The 17,041-nt window shown below is 40.6% G+C and overlaps 1 protein-coding gene across 2 annotated transcripts in view; it reads right to left on the minus strand.

The window, feature by feature from the left end:
* NEK11 (NIMA related kinase 11) overlaps positions 1 to 17,041 on the minus strand; it is a 331,953-nt gene that overhangs the window by 192,563 nt on the left and 122,349 nt on the right. For both annotated transcript variants that reach the window (XM_033212686.1, XM_033212687.1), the window contains exons 10-13: positions 10,780 to 10,899; positions 7,795 to 7,888; positions 5,950 to 6,057; positions 3,948 to 4,062 (exon numbers count right to left, since the gene is read on the minus strand). In XM_033212686.1, coding sequence (XP_033068577.1) covers positions 3,948 to 4,062; positions 5,950 to 6,057; positions 7,795 to 7,888; positions 10,780 to 10,899 — 437 coding nt within the window. The remainder of the gene's footprint in view (positions 1 to 3,947; positions 4,063 to 5,949; positions 6,058 to 7,794; positions 7,889 to 10,779; positions 10,900 to 17,041) is intronic.

Below are 17,041 nucleotides of genomic sequence, written 5' to 3' on the forward strand. Positions count from 1 at the left end.
TAACATAACATAAAATAAAATAAAATAACATAAAATAACATAAAATAACATAACATAACATAACATAAAATAAAATAAAATACAAAGGCTAGAGTACAAGGAAATTCCTGGCAAAAATTAATGGGCAAGAAATCATTAGCATTACATATAAGAAGTTAAATGGGGATAATTTCTTTAACATTTCAGTTGCACTTTCTCAACTGATTATAATGGTTACCCATGACTTTCACTAGATTAAATCATATGCATAGTCAACTAATGCATATCAAATGTAAATAATAAGTCTTATCCTGTCTTTTTTTCCCCTGCAACTAACTCCTCATGTGCCAGAGGGAATTTTCCAATTCAACATCAAAGACTAATTAAACATTTGGTGTAGGAGCTTTGAAAGAATGACTGTGTAATTTTATTTTACATATATATGCCAAATAAAAAATAAACTAATAAAAACTTCCTTTGGGTGCTGAAAGTTTGCAGTCTAATCTTCTAAAAGGCAAAAAGCATTGAAAAAATAATTAACCACTTCAGAGTTCATCAACAAATTAAGTCTCATGTTTCAAAACTTCAATTAATCCCTGTGATCACTAATTTTCTGGTAGTTGCCCACCTTTCTAATGATTTGTCAAACCCAAGGCTTGCATTTTCTTTTTTTCTTCTTTTTTTACTTTTGTTTTAGGTTCATTATAGCACTATTCACAATAGCAAAGACATAGAATCAACCTAAATGCTTACCAAGGTTGTATTTTCATAGTTCTAAGTTTATTTTTTGAATTTAATATTAAGAAAGAATAGCATTTAGAAAGTATGAATTTACAGACAGGAAAAAATAGCGGAAATGTTTAAAGTATTTTACAAGGCATCTGATCCACCTAAAACTATTATGTATTTTTTCTAATCTGATAGTTTATCATAGAGTCCTAAGTAGTCTTTACATTACAACATGAACAAAGTGGTCAAAGAAGTAGATTTGACGATTTCCACTTTGGCTGGTAAATCAACACACTATCTACCATACTGAAACCTCCATGACAAAGGACAAAATGAGAGGTAAGAAGGACATAGCTTGAGTTTCCCACAGTAGCCGGAACCTGTGGTCAAGACTAGCTTGGGAGTAATTTGGCTACTACAGTTCACAAAAATTAGCAGAGACACATGACAAAGACTCTGCCTTTCGAAAGTCCAATTCCTTTGACATATTTTTCTGTTTCTTACAAGTCGATTGCTTCTACTCACCACCACCGGAAACACATCCTTTGGGGGAAATGGAAAGGGTGGTGTACTAGATAGAAAGCAGGAACTCTGCGGTCCTTAAGCAAGTCATTTAATGCCTTTGGATTCTCATCTATGAAATGAAGTATTAAGTACTTTTCCTATTTGAAATCAGGAGGAAGCTCAGACTTTTTGGTCCTAGACCACCCATTCAATATCCTGCCCTGGGGCTTCCTATGCATAAATAGTGATGGCTCTGTCCTCCAGTAGAGCACAAGCCACAGGTATCGGGAGTTACATACTGCCTAACTTTCTCAGTTTTCTGTCACTGGAAAAGGGTCCAATTCAGACTCCAAGAGAGGGTTCTTGGACCTCGCACAAGAAAGAATTCAGGGCAAGTTCATAGAGAAAAGTGGAGGCAAGTTTATTAAGAAAGTAAAGAAACAACAGAATGATTACTCCTTGAGGAGAGCATGGCATGAGCTGCTTGACTGAATAGACTTATAGTTGTTTCTTGATTATATGCTAAACAACAGGTGGATTATTCATGAGTTTTCCAGGAAAGGGGTGGGAAACTCCCGGAACTGAGGATTCTTCCTACTTTTAGACCACATAAAGTAACTTCCCATGTCGTCATGGCATTTGTAAATTGTCACAGTGCTGGTGGGAGTGTCTTTTATCATGCTAATGCATTATAATTTACATATAATGAGCAATGAGGATGATCAGAGGTCACTTTCATTGCCATCGTGGGTTTGGTGGGCTTTGGCTGGCTTCTTTACTACAACCTGTTTTATCACCAAGGTCTTTATGACCTGTATTTTGTGCTGACCTCCTGTCTCACCCTGTGACAAAGAATGCCTTAACCTCCGGGGAATGCAGCCCAGTAGGTCTCAGCCTTATTTTACTCAGCCCTTACTCAAGATGGAGTCGCTCTGGTTCTAATGTCTCTGACATTTCTATTTTTAGAAACAGAAGTCCATGGGATATTTCTATACTTCCGAATTTTACTTTTGGAAACTAACAAATAATATATTAAATACCATAAAAAGCCTAAGATAGAAATTCATCTGAAATACATATTTGTTTGTCAAGAATGTCTGTTACAAGATGGCTTCCATAGCACCATTTTAAAAGTTGGCTGATGCCAATCTAAAGAGCTTCAAGGGGCTTGTCTCCATACAGCTGAAGGAGGCAGCACAGGCTCTAACAGCTCTATCAGGAAGACTTCAAGTGCAAATCTGGGATGAGAAGACAAGATAATTCAAGGTTCACTACCTTAATTCTCAACTTGAGAAGAGAGCTAAACTGCTGCCAAAGAGAGCTGTTATATCATTGTGCAGCCCTAAGGATGCACTTGCAGACCTCCAACAACACAAAGTGCAACTGGCCAAGGATCCCAGCTGGTGTGCTCTGAAATCCATCTCTGCATTCTCTCAGAGGCTATGATGCCTCCCGATGGGCTACTACTGGAGCACAGTAGGAATACAAAGGCAGGCCTGTAGGATGGCTGACTTTGCTAGAGGACTTCCTGATGCCTTTGCTACCTCTGACTGCAGAGCAATCTCGTTCACCTCCACCAAACCTCTTTTCACTTGGAATAAGACTTTAATCAGTGGTCTAATGGTTCCCCTGTTTTTTTCTAGCTCTTCCTTACTTTCTTTTATGTAAGCATTTTCTCTAAAAGTAATATTGCAATTGTAGTCCTGTCTTAGCATCTGCTTCTCAGAGGTCCAGACTAACATTCATTCATGTATTCATCCACTCATTAATTCAGTCAAGAATTACAGAGTGCTTAGAATGTTCCTGGAACTTTGCTCTAGGCACTGGGGAGACTGGTGAACTATACTGAGAAGACACATTGATAACCCTTCTCTGCTCAAAGCGTCATAACTGCTTCCCCTTCTTTAGCACTTACTGTGTGCTGGGCACTGAACTAAGACCACTCCACATGCCACATCTCATTTGCTCTTCACAACAGCCCTGAAAGAAGGCATTATTATTCTTATTTCATAGATAAGAAAACAGACCTAGAGAGATTATGTTGTCAGGGCCTTTTCTGATAGGGCCAACATTTTTACTCCAAAACCCATGCATTTAACCATTAGCTTATGATGTACCTACTCCATTTGGATGTATCTGCTCCATGTGGACCACTGATTAAAGTCTTATCCCAAGTGAAAATAGAGGTTTGCTGGAAGTGTACTCATTTGCTGTGTAGTCTGAGGTAGCAAAAGCATCAGGAAGTCCTCTAGCAAAGTCAGCCATCTTACAGACCTGCCTTTGTATTCCTGCTCTGAGCACTTTTATTTTCTGGTAATGCACATCTGCATAGTTGATTTTCCAAAGCCTGGCTTCATTTCTTCAATTTAAATTTATGACAGTTGGGAGAACCATTTACAGAACAGGGAAAACACAGTGCTCCAGAGCATTCAGAGTTTGCATGATTCCAAAGTCAGGTTAACGACAACATTGTTTAACCCATCCAGAAGAAGTCTCTCACCAGATGTGAGTTTCCAACTCATCCTCACTATTGCAAAGAAGATAGAGAGGACAGAAAAATCCTTAGCTTCTCTACTTTTCATCCTGGTCATAGCCTAGCCCTGGCAAACTGATAGCAGGTAGCTGCATATACCCAGAGCTTCTCTCAGAGGTCAGACAGGCCCACTGCAAAGTCAGCCACAGCAACCTGGGTAGCAGCTGTGAGCATCCTTGTGAAAACCAATGCAAACACGTACCATGATATCCAAGGTCAGATGTGGCATCCTCTACAATTGATTCAAGTTTGCGGAGGTCCATGGAAGGAATAGGCTGAGGCTCAGGCAGGTTCTCTAAAGTCGGTTCATCAAATTCCTTGTGGAAGGTAATTAACAATTCATGAGATGCTGATAGAAGGAAACAGCACTACCACAAATGAAAAAAATATTCTTACTCAGAAGACTACTTGGAAAGAAGCCTACCTAATCCTCTCCCTTAAACATTTTCAAACTTCAGGAGGTAAGTTGGGATAAGAGAAACAGCCCTGAATCAATGAGACAGGTGACCTTGCACAAAGCATTTAACCTTCATGGGCTCAGTTTCAGGATCATGACTAGGTAAGCCAAGTGGGATGCCCAAGGTACCCAACTGAAGGTACTCACTCCATTGACAGCTGAGGGGGGCCTCCTTCAATTTGGCACCTAGGATATTCCACTTACTACACCCTACTCCAGCCCTGCTCAGTTTCTGCATCTCAAAATTAAAGGTGTTAGCTTGAATGACTTACAAGTTCCCCTCTAGCTTTAAATCTCTGTGATTCTATGAATTCCAATTTCCTAAAAGAAAAAGATCTAAGATACCATATGATGAAAGAATTCACACTTCCAAAAAATAAAAGGTTTAGCCAAAATCAATAGGCATTTCAATAAATCATTTTGCCTTTTCCCCTTAGTTATGTGTGTGTGTGTGTGTGTGTGTGTGTGTGTGTATATGTGTATGTGTGTGTGTGTGTATTTGTATTTGAACCTGGAGCTGGTGCTGAGTTGATCTATTTTTCTTGATAAATGGTATTCATGGGAAACTACTCCAAGAGTATCTTTTTTAATAAAACAAAATTTAAAAGAAAGTTCAATCTAATCTCAATAAGTAAAATGAAGCCATGCCACACTGCAGTGCAGTATTTGTGAGAATACCATCATAAAGTGTTTTTAAGAAGTCAGTTTTCTGTACTGTATAATACTTGTTTCAGGAGGTGAAATTGGTTCCAAATTTCAAAGGATTGCTGAGAGTACACAGAGAATTTTATGGATAAAGAACAGAGAGTACATGAAATACATCTTTACGTGCACTTCGAAAATTATTTGAAAATAAGAATGTATTTGGACTCTCAATTAACTTTGATTTGCTGTTTCTCTTTGAAGAGAAAGATAGAATTATTATAAATGCTTCTTTTAAAAGGAGAAGGACCTGGTCTGATCTTTGGTCCCCATTACCACTCTATGTATGGAGACCTCATCTGCTATGTACTTTTCACAGAGACCTAACTTTAGCCCCAGCACAACTGTATATGCCACAGGATCAAAGACAGACCTGGCCTGTCTTATGTATTATGGAATCTAACTGCTTTAAGCTGTCATTCTTTAGAGAAACGGTGCCTAACATGATTCCACATTCAATGGTGCTTCAAGATTTCAAAGCCCAAATTCAGCCAAGCAGAAAATGCCTGCCAAAATAAAAGGCCTTGTCAGCTAGGGTCTGAAAAACAAAGCAAGCCACTCTCCTATATGCCTCAAATAATTTTTATAACATGTTTAAGAGGTGACATAGAGCCCATTCTCTCCCATAACTCTGATTCTCTCCTATAAGTGCTTTAGAAATATAAAGTAGCTTGCTTCCGCCAGGCGAGAGACATGGAAGAAGGAATAGAGAACAGAGCCCCAGTGAGATTAGTAAGAAATTAAATCATAAACGTGTATGGGCAAGGGGAAGGAAAGCACTCAAAGATGGGAGCATTTTTCTCTTCCTCTTCTCCTTCTTTATCACATTTTTCTTTAGCCTCTTGCATCTGATTAATCTAATTTCTTTCCTATATTTATTTCATCTTTTTCAGCTCAATGAAGCTTTTTCCTGCTACATTTAAAACCCTTCAGGCTCCTCTGCAAAGTGTTCGGCTTCCCATTTTATTTCCCCTTTGTTCTCTGGATATCATTAAACCTGCCTTACTTTTGTGCTGAATATGTGTGTGAATATGATTAAACTTGCCTCTTCCCTGTCTTGCCACCTCTCTTCATCCTCGTCCTGGGGTGAACAAGAAAGTCTTCCCTCAGGTTGCTCCTCCTTTTCTTCCATTCCTTTTAAATGTGTTTTTTCCTAAAGAGATTATGACAAGGTCTGTTCAGTAGTGGTTTTCCAAGTCTTCCCTCATCTGAGATGAAGTGCTGCTTTCAGGAGGCCCATTTTCATTATTAATCAGAGTGTACACAGGAATCAGACCAGCAGCATACGAATTAGCAGAGGACTTATAAGAAATACAACATTTCTGAGCATTCTAGAAAACTATGTCCCCATTTCTATAGCTGAATAAACAAGTACTTTACACATGAACACACTCAGAATTCTTACAATTCTGTCAGCCTCCTTGTCAGGATCTGTGGGAATGTGCAGTTCTCAGCACTGCAGGGGGACAAAGCAGACTGAACCAGAGAAGAAGACCCACCTTCACAGGCTATCATTTGCAGGGCCTAGAAGTGTGTGGGAAGTTGAAGAAAGGCACCCAGTTTTCAGAGGGGGCTTGAGTCCTTCCACAGTGGTGGCATCAAGACCCTTCTCCAAGTAGGGATCCAGCCCTATTGTTGACCCCATGGCTTTTCAGCCAGCAGGTTCTTCACTCACCAAGTTCCCTGAGCAGGAAAGAACCCATCTCCCAAGTCTCTGTAGCCTGCAGCAGATCCCACATGGGGACTTCACTTACATGGAGTGGTGGATGGGTGGGAAAAGGGGGATGGAATTGAGCACATATCAAACCAGCATCCCCGTATTGTCTGCTAACTGGTCCATTAAACAGAGGAAGACTTCTGAGGTTAGAGGAAGCTAGGCCTCTTATTGGTCCCAACTTGGGATTTTTAGAACTCCAAAGCACATAGAACCCCTAAATAATTGAGAAAGATGCATTACTGGCAGATCTCCCCTTAAGAGGGGCCCTATCTGGCTGAGGGTGAGGTCTCATGCATGCCCCCGGGTTTGGAGCCCTCTGATAACTAAGCTACAACAGAATTAGCATCCCTGGGGCTTGGGGGATTGTACCCGCAGCCTCAGGGGGCTTGGTGCTTCCTGCTAAAGGAGAGAATCTCTCACATGCAGGGATCTCCATTAATAAAAATCAGAATTTGAGACAGTAGAAGTTCTCTATAAAAATGGCTTCATCCCAAGTTGCTTTTACCTGAAGAGCTATGAGGTTGGTATTGACATCTATTGCCCAAATTTGACATTGTGAAGACCACCTTATTAATCAGAGCCTACCCAAGGCCTGTGGCGACACTGTCAACCATTAGAGAAAATGGTGTTTGCTATTTACAGATTCGGAATGCCGAGGATATGAATTTGGGGTCATTTCATGTGAATCTGCAACTCTATTCATTATTGAACATCTATGGCAGTTAAAATTTGAATGAAGTTATCAACATAATGTACAACAAAATGGGTAGGAAACAAAATAAAAAGGAAAAGAACAAAAACCAAAGAGAACAATGTACTAAAGAGGTAAAGCAACAACAGCATGGGTGGAATTAAAAATTAGATACACACACATTTGTCCTGTCAGCTAATCATTTTAACCCATCAGTTACGCATTCAGTGCCAATTCAGTTGTCTTGTGCAGAGTAGGCGCTTGATTTTTGTTAAATGGATCAATTGACCCACCTCTCGCTACAGCCACTTCGAATCGTTGTCACCAACTGTTGACCTACATTCTAGAATCCTTCCTGGAACTCGGCAAAGTTAATCTGGATGTTCTTGTTTTCTCCCTCATCCCTTTTCCTACCCAATCATCGCCAAGAATCTGAAGCAAGAAAAATTTTCATGTAAACTTTAAAATAAGAGGCTACTTACATGGAGTACATCAACACTCAGCTGCTGAAAGTTCCGAGATCTCAATTCTTGCATTCGTTTGCTATTTTCTTCATATTTTTCTTCCACAATCTTTCTGTAAGTTTAAAGTGAATGTAGAAAAATAACTGTGAATTGCTAAAACCGTGTCTATATTATACAGATGAATGTGATCCTTATTTCAACAGATTGACTGGGGGATTAGAAAATTAGGCCATCAGTTCTCTTCCTCATCAAGGTGAATGTGGTGCAGCACCCATCTGATTCTCTTTTAAAGCACACACAGGATGTTCTGGTTCCTTATTCACCCTTACAAATCCCAAAATGCAGCAGCAGGAGAAGGCAGTGCTCCTCTCTGTGTGTTCTCCAAGTGCAATGACAGAGCTATGTGTTCCCAATGCCAAGCACAGTGCCTAACACATACTAATAACACAAAAACTGCTTTCAGGATGAACAAACCCATAAAAAGTAAAACTAGAGCCACATATCAAAGGATGTGTGAGGAAATATATGGGAGTTATTGTGCAGGGGAATTTTTCTAGACACATTTACTTTGTTTTTTCTTATTACAGGAGAGTGAGTTTAAGAGACCTGCTACTAAACTGGGAAAAAGATCTGAGTTCTTTGATTACTTGTGGGCTAATTGATACTCAGGTTTTCCTCACTGAACACCCTTCTGGTCTCTTGTCTCTAAAATGGGTACATTATAATTCTTCTGACAATAGAGTAATTTTCCAGCTAAAACACAAGACCCCCTTGATTCTACAATCAACAATTAGAAACAATTCCAATACAATTTATTCACAAAATCAAGGCCAAACTTTATTTAAAACCATTACCTTCAAATAAGAAAAATATATTAGTGTAACATGTGAAAGGTATGTGACTTCTTTGTATTAAAAGTTTTAATATAAATATTTTGTAATCTGCATATGTTATTAAATTTACCTTTTTAATCTGTTCCTATCAGAGATTTAATTTTCCTTTCATCCTCAGCCAATGACATGAATCATGGCACCTTGGAAATATCACCATTTCTGAGGTATTACAAACAGATTTGGGGCTGTGAGCTGATGCAATGGCTCAAGCAATTTATGTGAATATATTTTCCCAGTAAAATTCACACTCAATGTCACAGTGGTTTGCAGAAGCCAACTTGTATTGGCTCCCAAGAGCAGACTGTGTAAATATCTTCCCAACTGAAAATTAAATGATATCATATTGGTAGCTTGATATTAGTCACAGTGGAAGTATTTATATCACAGAAAGCAGCAAACAAATCAGCAGCCCCCTTCAAATCCGGAGCTGGTTATTAAATATTTACCAGCACACCACTGCTCACAATGTACTTTCATGGAAATCTTTTTCTACCCATTTATTAAAGAAAGCACATGTTAAGGGAAAATAGACTCATAGATTCTTATTTGGCTTATCATGATATTCATTCTAAGTACAAGGACACCTCTAAATCAGTTTTCAGATAAACTAACAAGGTAACAAAATGAATAGATTTGTGTTCAGGTTCTTTCTGTCTCTCTAGTTCTTGACTGGGGCTCCTAAACTACCAAAACGTTGGTAGAGGAAGAAAAAATAAGAAACACTAGGAAATTTGATAACCTACCAACAGATAAATCAGTTTTTCAGAAATTGAGGCTCTTAGGCTCTTTGAAATTTCATTTTATACATGTATTTTTTCAGTTTTATTAAAACTTAATTGACAAAAATGTTTAGATTTATATATACTATGTGATGTTTTCATATATGTATACATTGTAGGATGATTAAATCAAGCTCTACTCTGTTAGCAATTTTCAAAAAGACAAAACAGTGTTATTAATTACAGTCACAATGCTGTACAATAGATCTCCAAAACGTATTTCTCCTGTCTGACTGAAACTTTTTACCCTTTGGCTAACATTTCCCTATTCATGCCCCCCGCCCCTAGTAACCACCATTCTACTCTCCTCTTTCGTGAATTCAACTTTTTAAGATTCCATATATAAGTGATATCACACAGTGTTTGTCTTTCTATGCCTGGCTTATTTCTCTTAACATAATGTCCTCCAGGTTCATCTATGTTGTCGCAAATGACGGGATTCCCTTCTTTTTTAAGGCTAAATAGTACTCCATTATATGTATTTATATCACATTTTATTTATCCCCTCATCTGTTGATAGATACATATGTTGATTCCATATCTTGGCTACTGTGAATAATTCTGCAATGAACACTGGAGTGTAAGTATCTTTTTGATATACTGATTTCATTTTCTTTGGATATAAATCCAAATGTAGGATTGCCAGATCATATGCTAGTTCTATTTTTAATTTTTAGAGGAATCTCCATCCTATTTTTCCATAATGGCTGTACTGATTTACATTCTCACCACTACTGCAGAAGGGATCCCTTTTCTCTACATCCTAACACCTGAAATTTCACTTTTTCATGTAAATATTCTAATTACTAGTGATATCTCCCACCAGCAACACTGCCCTGAGCATAGACTTTTCTAAAGATTTCACTTGACAGAACAGAGCTCTGTTTCCCGTCTACTTCTTCCAAAAGCTAACAATTTCCTGCCAATAAAGTCTCCTTCCTATAAATAAGTGAGGTCTCCTGGTAGAAGGTATGCAGCAAGCACCTAGGGAATCTGGGTAAAACAGTGATGTCTCCAGCTGGGGTATGTGCAGAAGCTGTCAACAGCGATGAGGTTTCATTTGGAAATTGACTCTATTTTCATCACTAATAACCTCCCAAATAGTTAATCTTTCCCTTCACACAAGACTGAAAGCCTGATATTAATAGCACCTGACATTCAATCTATGGCTCAATAGTCATCTTGAAGTGAACAAGTGAATGAATAAACACATAAATACATAATCGTATGCATTGGGGTTTCCTGTTTTGGTTTCTGCTTTTCTCTGTAAATTCCCTGAGAGCCCTGAGAAGTAGTACTAAGCATGAGTGCCTAAAGGAAAAGCAACTTACTTCAGCTTCCTGGCTTTCTCATCAGCCACCTGGAGCTTTCTCAGCCTCATCCTTTCTCTTGGAGTCATTTTCTGTACTTCTGACAGTGCCCTCAGAGTCTGCAGGTGGATCCTTTTTTGCCTATAAATAACAAAGATTCCCCTCATATAGCCCATCCCAAACATGTTCAGAAAAATTAAACAAATATTTTATAAAAGTATCACTACACTACTGAGAGCAAAAGCATCTTGAGACAGGCTAGGCAAAAGCTAATAAGCTTTGGGTATGTAATGAGCCAAGCAGGACTGTAGTTAATAAGCAACACTTTCCAAATTAGATTCTTATTTAAAGGAAATTATTTACTTTCCAAATTCCTGCTCATTTCACACCAATGACTAGTTTTCATAAAGTAAAACAAATTAGGATCTCGGTCATTAAAGAGTAAATAGACGGGCACAGTAATTCCACTATGTGTATAAAACACATAATCTTGAGAGGTAGGCAGAGTTTGAATCCCACCTCCACCACTCATTTGCTCTGTGGCCTTGGGCAAGTAACTGAACCTCCTTAAATCTCAGTTTTCTCATCTGCAAAGAATGGGCCATAGTAAGTATCACATGAGATAACATATGTACACTGCCTAGCACATAAAAAGTATTCCAAATGCTAGTATTATAATAGCTGAATCTTATTTTTTAACTTTTATTTAAAGTTCAGGGGTGCATGTGCAGGTTTGTTATACAGGTAAACTCGAGTCATAGGGGTTTGTTGTTCAGATTATTTTGTCACCCACATATTAAGCCTAGTACCGATTAGTTATTTTTCCTGATCCTCTCCCTCCTCCCACTCTCCACCCTCTGAAAAATTCCAGTGTCTGTTGTTCCCCTCTGTGTGTCCATGTGTCCTCATCATTTAGCTCCCACTTATAAGTGAGAACATGCATTATTTGGTTTTCTGGTCATGCGTTACTTTGCTAAGGATAATGGTCTCCAGCTCTGTCTATGTTGCTGCAAAGGACATGATCTTGTTATTTTTATGACTGTGTAGTATCCCATGGCATAAACGTACCACATTTTCTTTATCTAGTGTACCATTGATGGGCATTTAGGTTGATTCCACGTCTTTGCTATTGTGAACAATGCTGCAATGAACATATGCGTGTATGTGTCTTTATGACAGAATGATTTATATTCCTTCAGGTATATATCCAGTAATGGGATTGCTGGGTCAAATGGTATTCTATTTTTAGGTCTTTAAGGAATTACCACACTGTTTTCCACAATGGTTGAAGTAATTTACACTTCCACCAATGGTGTATGAGTGTTCTTTCTCTCTGCAGCCTCCTCAGCATTTATTTTTTGACTTTTTTTTTTTTTTTTTGAGACGGAGTCTCACTCTGTCACCAGGCTGGAGTGCAGTGGCATGATTTCAGCTCACTGCAACCTCAGCCTCCTGAGTAGCTGGGACTACAGGTGCGTGTCACCACACCCAGCGAATTTTTGTATTTTTAGTAAAGATGGGGTTTCACCATGTTGGCTAGGATGGTCTCGATCTCTTGACCTCATGATCCACCATTCTGTTTGGTGTAAAGTTTCTGAGAACTTGGCCAGGCGCGGTGGCTCAAGCCTGTAATCCCAGCACTTTGGGAGGCCGAGATGAGCGGGTCACGAGGTCAGGAGATCGAGACCATCCTGGCTAACATGGTGAAACCCCGTCTCTACTAAAAAAAAAAATACAAAAAACTAGCCGGGCGAAGTGGCAGGCGCCTGTAGTCCCAGCTACTTGGAAGGCTGAGGCAGGAGAATGGCATAAACCCAGGAGGCGGAGCTTGCAGTGAGCTGAGATCCGGTCACTGCACTCCAGCCTGGGCGACAGAGCGAGACTCCGTCTCAAAAAAAAAAAAAAGTTTCTGAGAACTTGCCCTATGAATCTGGGTGCTCCTGTATTGGGTGCATGTATATTTTGGATAGTTAGATCTTCTTGTTGAATTGAACCCTTTACCATTATGTAATGCCCTTGTCTTTTCTGATTATTGTTGGTATAAAATCTGTTTGGTTTGAAATCAGAATAGCAACCCCTGCTTTTTTCTATTCTCCATTTGCTTGGTAGATTTTTCTCCATCCTTTACTTTGAGCCTATGTGTGCCATTGCATGTGAGATGCTCTTAAAGACGGCATATAGTTGGGCCTTGCTTCTTTATCCGACTCTACACAGCGCCTTTTAATTGTGGCATTTGGTCTGTTTACATTCAAGGTCAGTATTGACCTGCATGGATTTAATCCTGTCATCACAATGTTATCTGGTTATTATGCAGACTTGTTTGTATGGTTGCTCTATAGTGTCACTTATAGTCTGTGTACTTCAGTGTATACCGGTAGTGGCTGGTAATGGTCTTTCCTTTCTATATTTAGGAGGTCTTATAAGGCAGGTCTGGTAGTAACAAATTCCCTCAGTATTTGCTTGTCTGAAAAGGATCTTATTTCTCCTTCATTTATGAAGCTTAGTTTGGCCAGATATGAAATTCTTGGTTGGAATTTCTTTTCTTTAAGAATGTTGAATGTTGGCCCCCAGTCTCTTCTGGCTTGTAAGGTTTCAGCTGAGAAATCTGCTGTTAGTTTGATGGGCTTCCCTTTCTATGTGACCTGACCTTTCTCTCCAACTGCCTTTAACATTTTTTCTTTCATTTTGACCTTGGAAAACCTGATGATTATGTGTCCTGGGGATGATCTTCTTGTGAAGTATCTTACTGAGGCTCTTTGCATTTTCTGAATTTGAGTGTTGGCCTCTTTATCTAGGTTGGGGAAGTTCTCATGGATGAAATTTCTATGTTTCTATATAACATATTTCTATGTTTTCCAAGTTGCTTCAATTTTCCCCACCTCTTTCAGGGACATGATTTGATCTCTTTTACACAATCCCATATTTCTTGCAGATTTTGTTCATTCCTTTTTCTCTATTCTTCCCTGTCTTATTTCAGAAAACCAGTCTTCAAGCTCTGAGATTCTTTCTTCAGCTAGGTGCATTCTGGTAGTAATACTAGAGATTGCATTTTTTTTTTTTTTTTTTGAGATGGAGTCTCACTCCATCATTTAGTCTGGAGTGCAATTGTGCTATCTCAGCTCACTGAAACCTCCGCCTCCCAGGTTCAAGCAATTCTCCTGCCACAGCCTCCTTGGTAACTGGGATTACAGGCACATACCACTACACCTGGCTAATTTTTGTAGAGATGGGGTTTCGTCATGTTGGCCAGGCTGGTCTCGAACTCCTGACCTCAAATGATCCACCCACTTCAGCCTCCCAAACTGCTGGGATTACAGGCGTGAGCCACTGTGACTGGCCTGAAATTGTTATAGTGTGATTTTCAGCTCAATCGGGTCAGTTACATTCTTTTCTATACTGGCTATTTCGTCTGTCAGCTCCTGTATCATTTTATTATGTTTCTTAGCTTCTTTGGATTGTGTTTCAATGTGCTCCTGCATCTCAATGATCTTCATTCCTATTAATACACAGAATTCTATTTCTGTCATTTCAGCCTTCTCAGTCTGGCTTAGAACCCTTGCTATAGAGGTACTGTGGTCACCTGGAGGAAAAAAGGCAGTCTGGTTTTTTGAGTTCTCAAAGTTCTTGCACTGGCTCTTTCTCATCTTTGTGGGCTGAATTTCCTTCAATCTTTGAAGTTTTTTTCCTTTTATTCTATTTGATAACTTTGACAGTTTGATTTTGGTATAAGATGGATTCAGTAGACTGGCTTTGTTTCTGGAAAATTTTAGGCAGCCAATGCTCAGCTCCCAACTCCTGGGCTGTGTGCTCTAACTCTGGGAGACCTGTATTGGGCCCCAACTTTGTTCTCTGGCTCCTCAAGGTAGTCAGCTCATTGCACTGGGGGGCCCAATTTGCTCCTGGACAGCTGGTCACTACACTCTGATGGGTGGTGCCAGCCAAAGCATTTTGTAGGATGGTGGCAGCAGGATCCATCCTTGCTTGCATGTGCCAGCAGCGGCAGCGGTGGTGGAGTGGCAGTGTGGAGGGGTGCACACTTGTCAGCTGTGGAAAGGTGCTAGCAGGTGTCAGGGTGCCTGTCTCCCTGTGGGCGTTCACAGCAGCACCAGAAGCAGAATGGCTCAGGGAGCTGGGTCTCTCCCCTGGCAACTGTGCATGTGGTCCTACTGGTGGTGGTGCTAGCACAAGGTGCAGCACTGGTGGGCATAGGTCTGTGTGCAACCTCTGTGCATGTTGACATGCACAGAGGTAGGAGTGCATGTCAGGGCAGGGAAGGGTCCGCTGTTCTCTGCACCTAGTTTCACTCTAGCAGCACTGTTGGTACAGGGGCAGGGTGCTGGCAGGGCCAGGGCTGGCTGCCTTTGTGCCGCCAAGGCTCTGACTGCAATGGCAGGGGAGGTGAGGTGGGATACACTCCCGTCAGCAGCAGTAGCAGGGCACATGCATGTTGGCAGGGCAGCAAAGTCAAAATCTGCCCATGTATATACATGCCAGAAAAGCAACATGGGGAGGGGTGTGGCTGTTGAGCCTGGGGAAGCTGCAGTTAGGGGAAGGAGTAGGTCTCCCCACTGGATCTCTCCTCCAGTTAGGCATGATTCTTCAGCAGTACAGGAGCTATGATGTAGACCCCTAGGGTACCCGCGGCTGCACTGCAAGCAGGCATGGTCAGGCTGGGCCTCAGGAGAGGCCAGAAGATCAAGGGGTGCTCAGGTCAGATCAGCCTCCTCTAATGGGCAAGACTGCCTGCAGAGTTCAGGTCTGACAGTTCCCCTGGGTCTAAAGTCTCCCATGGGAGCAAGTCAAGCCTAGGGGGATGGTCTCCCTGGCCATGCTCTGCTGCAGACACTCAAGCACCAAACCCTCTGGGCTCCACATCGGCTGGTGTGCTGCCCCTACCACTTCTCTAAGCAGCTCTCCCTACCAACTCAAGTGTCCCTGGTGGTCAAGGGGTCTCCTCCATCTGGAATTCCAGAGGCCTGTGGCAAGAGTAGGTTGCTCCCTGCCAGTTCAACTCACCCATTCCCCCAGCGTCACTGGAGACCAGGAATGGGTCCTGGTGCACAGGTGTACAGTGGCCCCATGCAGGATTCCCAACTTCCTTCCCCTTCAGCCCAGTTTCTGTGCCTTCTCTCCAGCCACTCTCAGTTGTTCCCTCTGAAGATCTGTTAGGAGTGTGCCAGTAGTCCTGGTCCCTCAGCGGCAGCTGTTCCACCTGGCTGCACCTAGTTGGGCATCTTGTCCCGTACCTCATGCTAAATTTTATTGACTATGTCTTCTATTCCAGGCTTAATACAGTAGATATTTTTGTTGTAGCATGGTGTCATGGTTAATTGCACAGATTAATAACACACTCTGGGTTTAAGAATACACAAACTTTTTCCCCCTGCCCAGACTGTAATGGACAATGTCTATACTCCCAGGGCCAACACGAGGTTTAGGATAGTGAGATACCTCAGGTGCAAAATCTAAGGGGGCACCAAAAAATTCAGTAACCAAGATAATTTTAATGAAAATTATTTTTAAAAATCAAAGTTAATTTCAAAAAGTTATAAAGACTACAATAGCAAAATTTTAAGGACAGGATCCAACCCTGAACTTATACAATTCCACCTCACTTTCCTCACCCTGATCCTGGCCCTGCTGGACCCTGTCTTTAAACTTTTAATAATATTTTGTTACCAGGGATTTTAAGCATTAATTTGGAGTTTTGCAATATTGCATTAAAATTTTATCTTGATTATGAGTTTTTGGTGTCCCATTGAAATTTTGCCACAGGGTCAAGGGCCTCACTCGCCTTATCCTGGTCCCAGCAGATCCCTGTGAATACCTTTAGACTTTTTTTTTGGTGGAATGTTCACAGCCTCTTCAGTGTTTTTGATCCCAACAATCAGCACATAAACCTCTTTCGATGTATGATTAATGTTAAGCATGTTTCTTTAACTGAAAAAGAGGCTAAATAATCACATTGGCTAACATTTTAGCAGGTAATAACCCCATGCTTATAAGCACTTTACATGAATTAACTCACTTAAATGCAGAGCAACTCTGTGAAGTAGGTACTTTTTTTAGTCATAGGGAGGTTAAGTAACTTGTCCAAAGTAATATAGAGTATTACCTGGGAGCTAGAATTTGAATTGAGAGAGTGTTATTAATCTGTGTAACCACTACACCATGCCACAGCAAAAAATATTTACTGTATTAAGCCTGGAATAGAAGACATGGTCAATACAATTTAGCATGAGGGAGGGGGCAAGATGGCCAACGAGAGGCAGCCAGATGGACA

This window comes from Trachypithecus francoisi, unplaced genomic scaffold (genome assembly GCF_009764315.1).
Source record: "Trachypithecus francoisi isolate TF-2019V2 unplaced genomic scaffold, Tfra_2.0 Lachesis_group0, whole genome shotgun sequence".
Lineage (NCBI taxonomy): Eukaryota > Metazoa > Chordata > Mammalia > Primates > Cercopithecidae > Trachypithecus > Trachypithecus francoisi.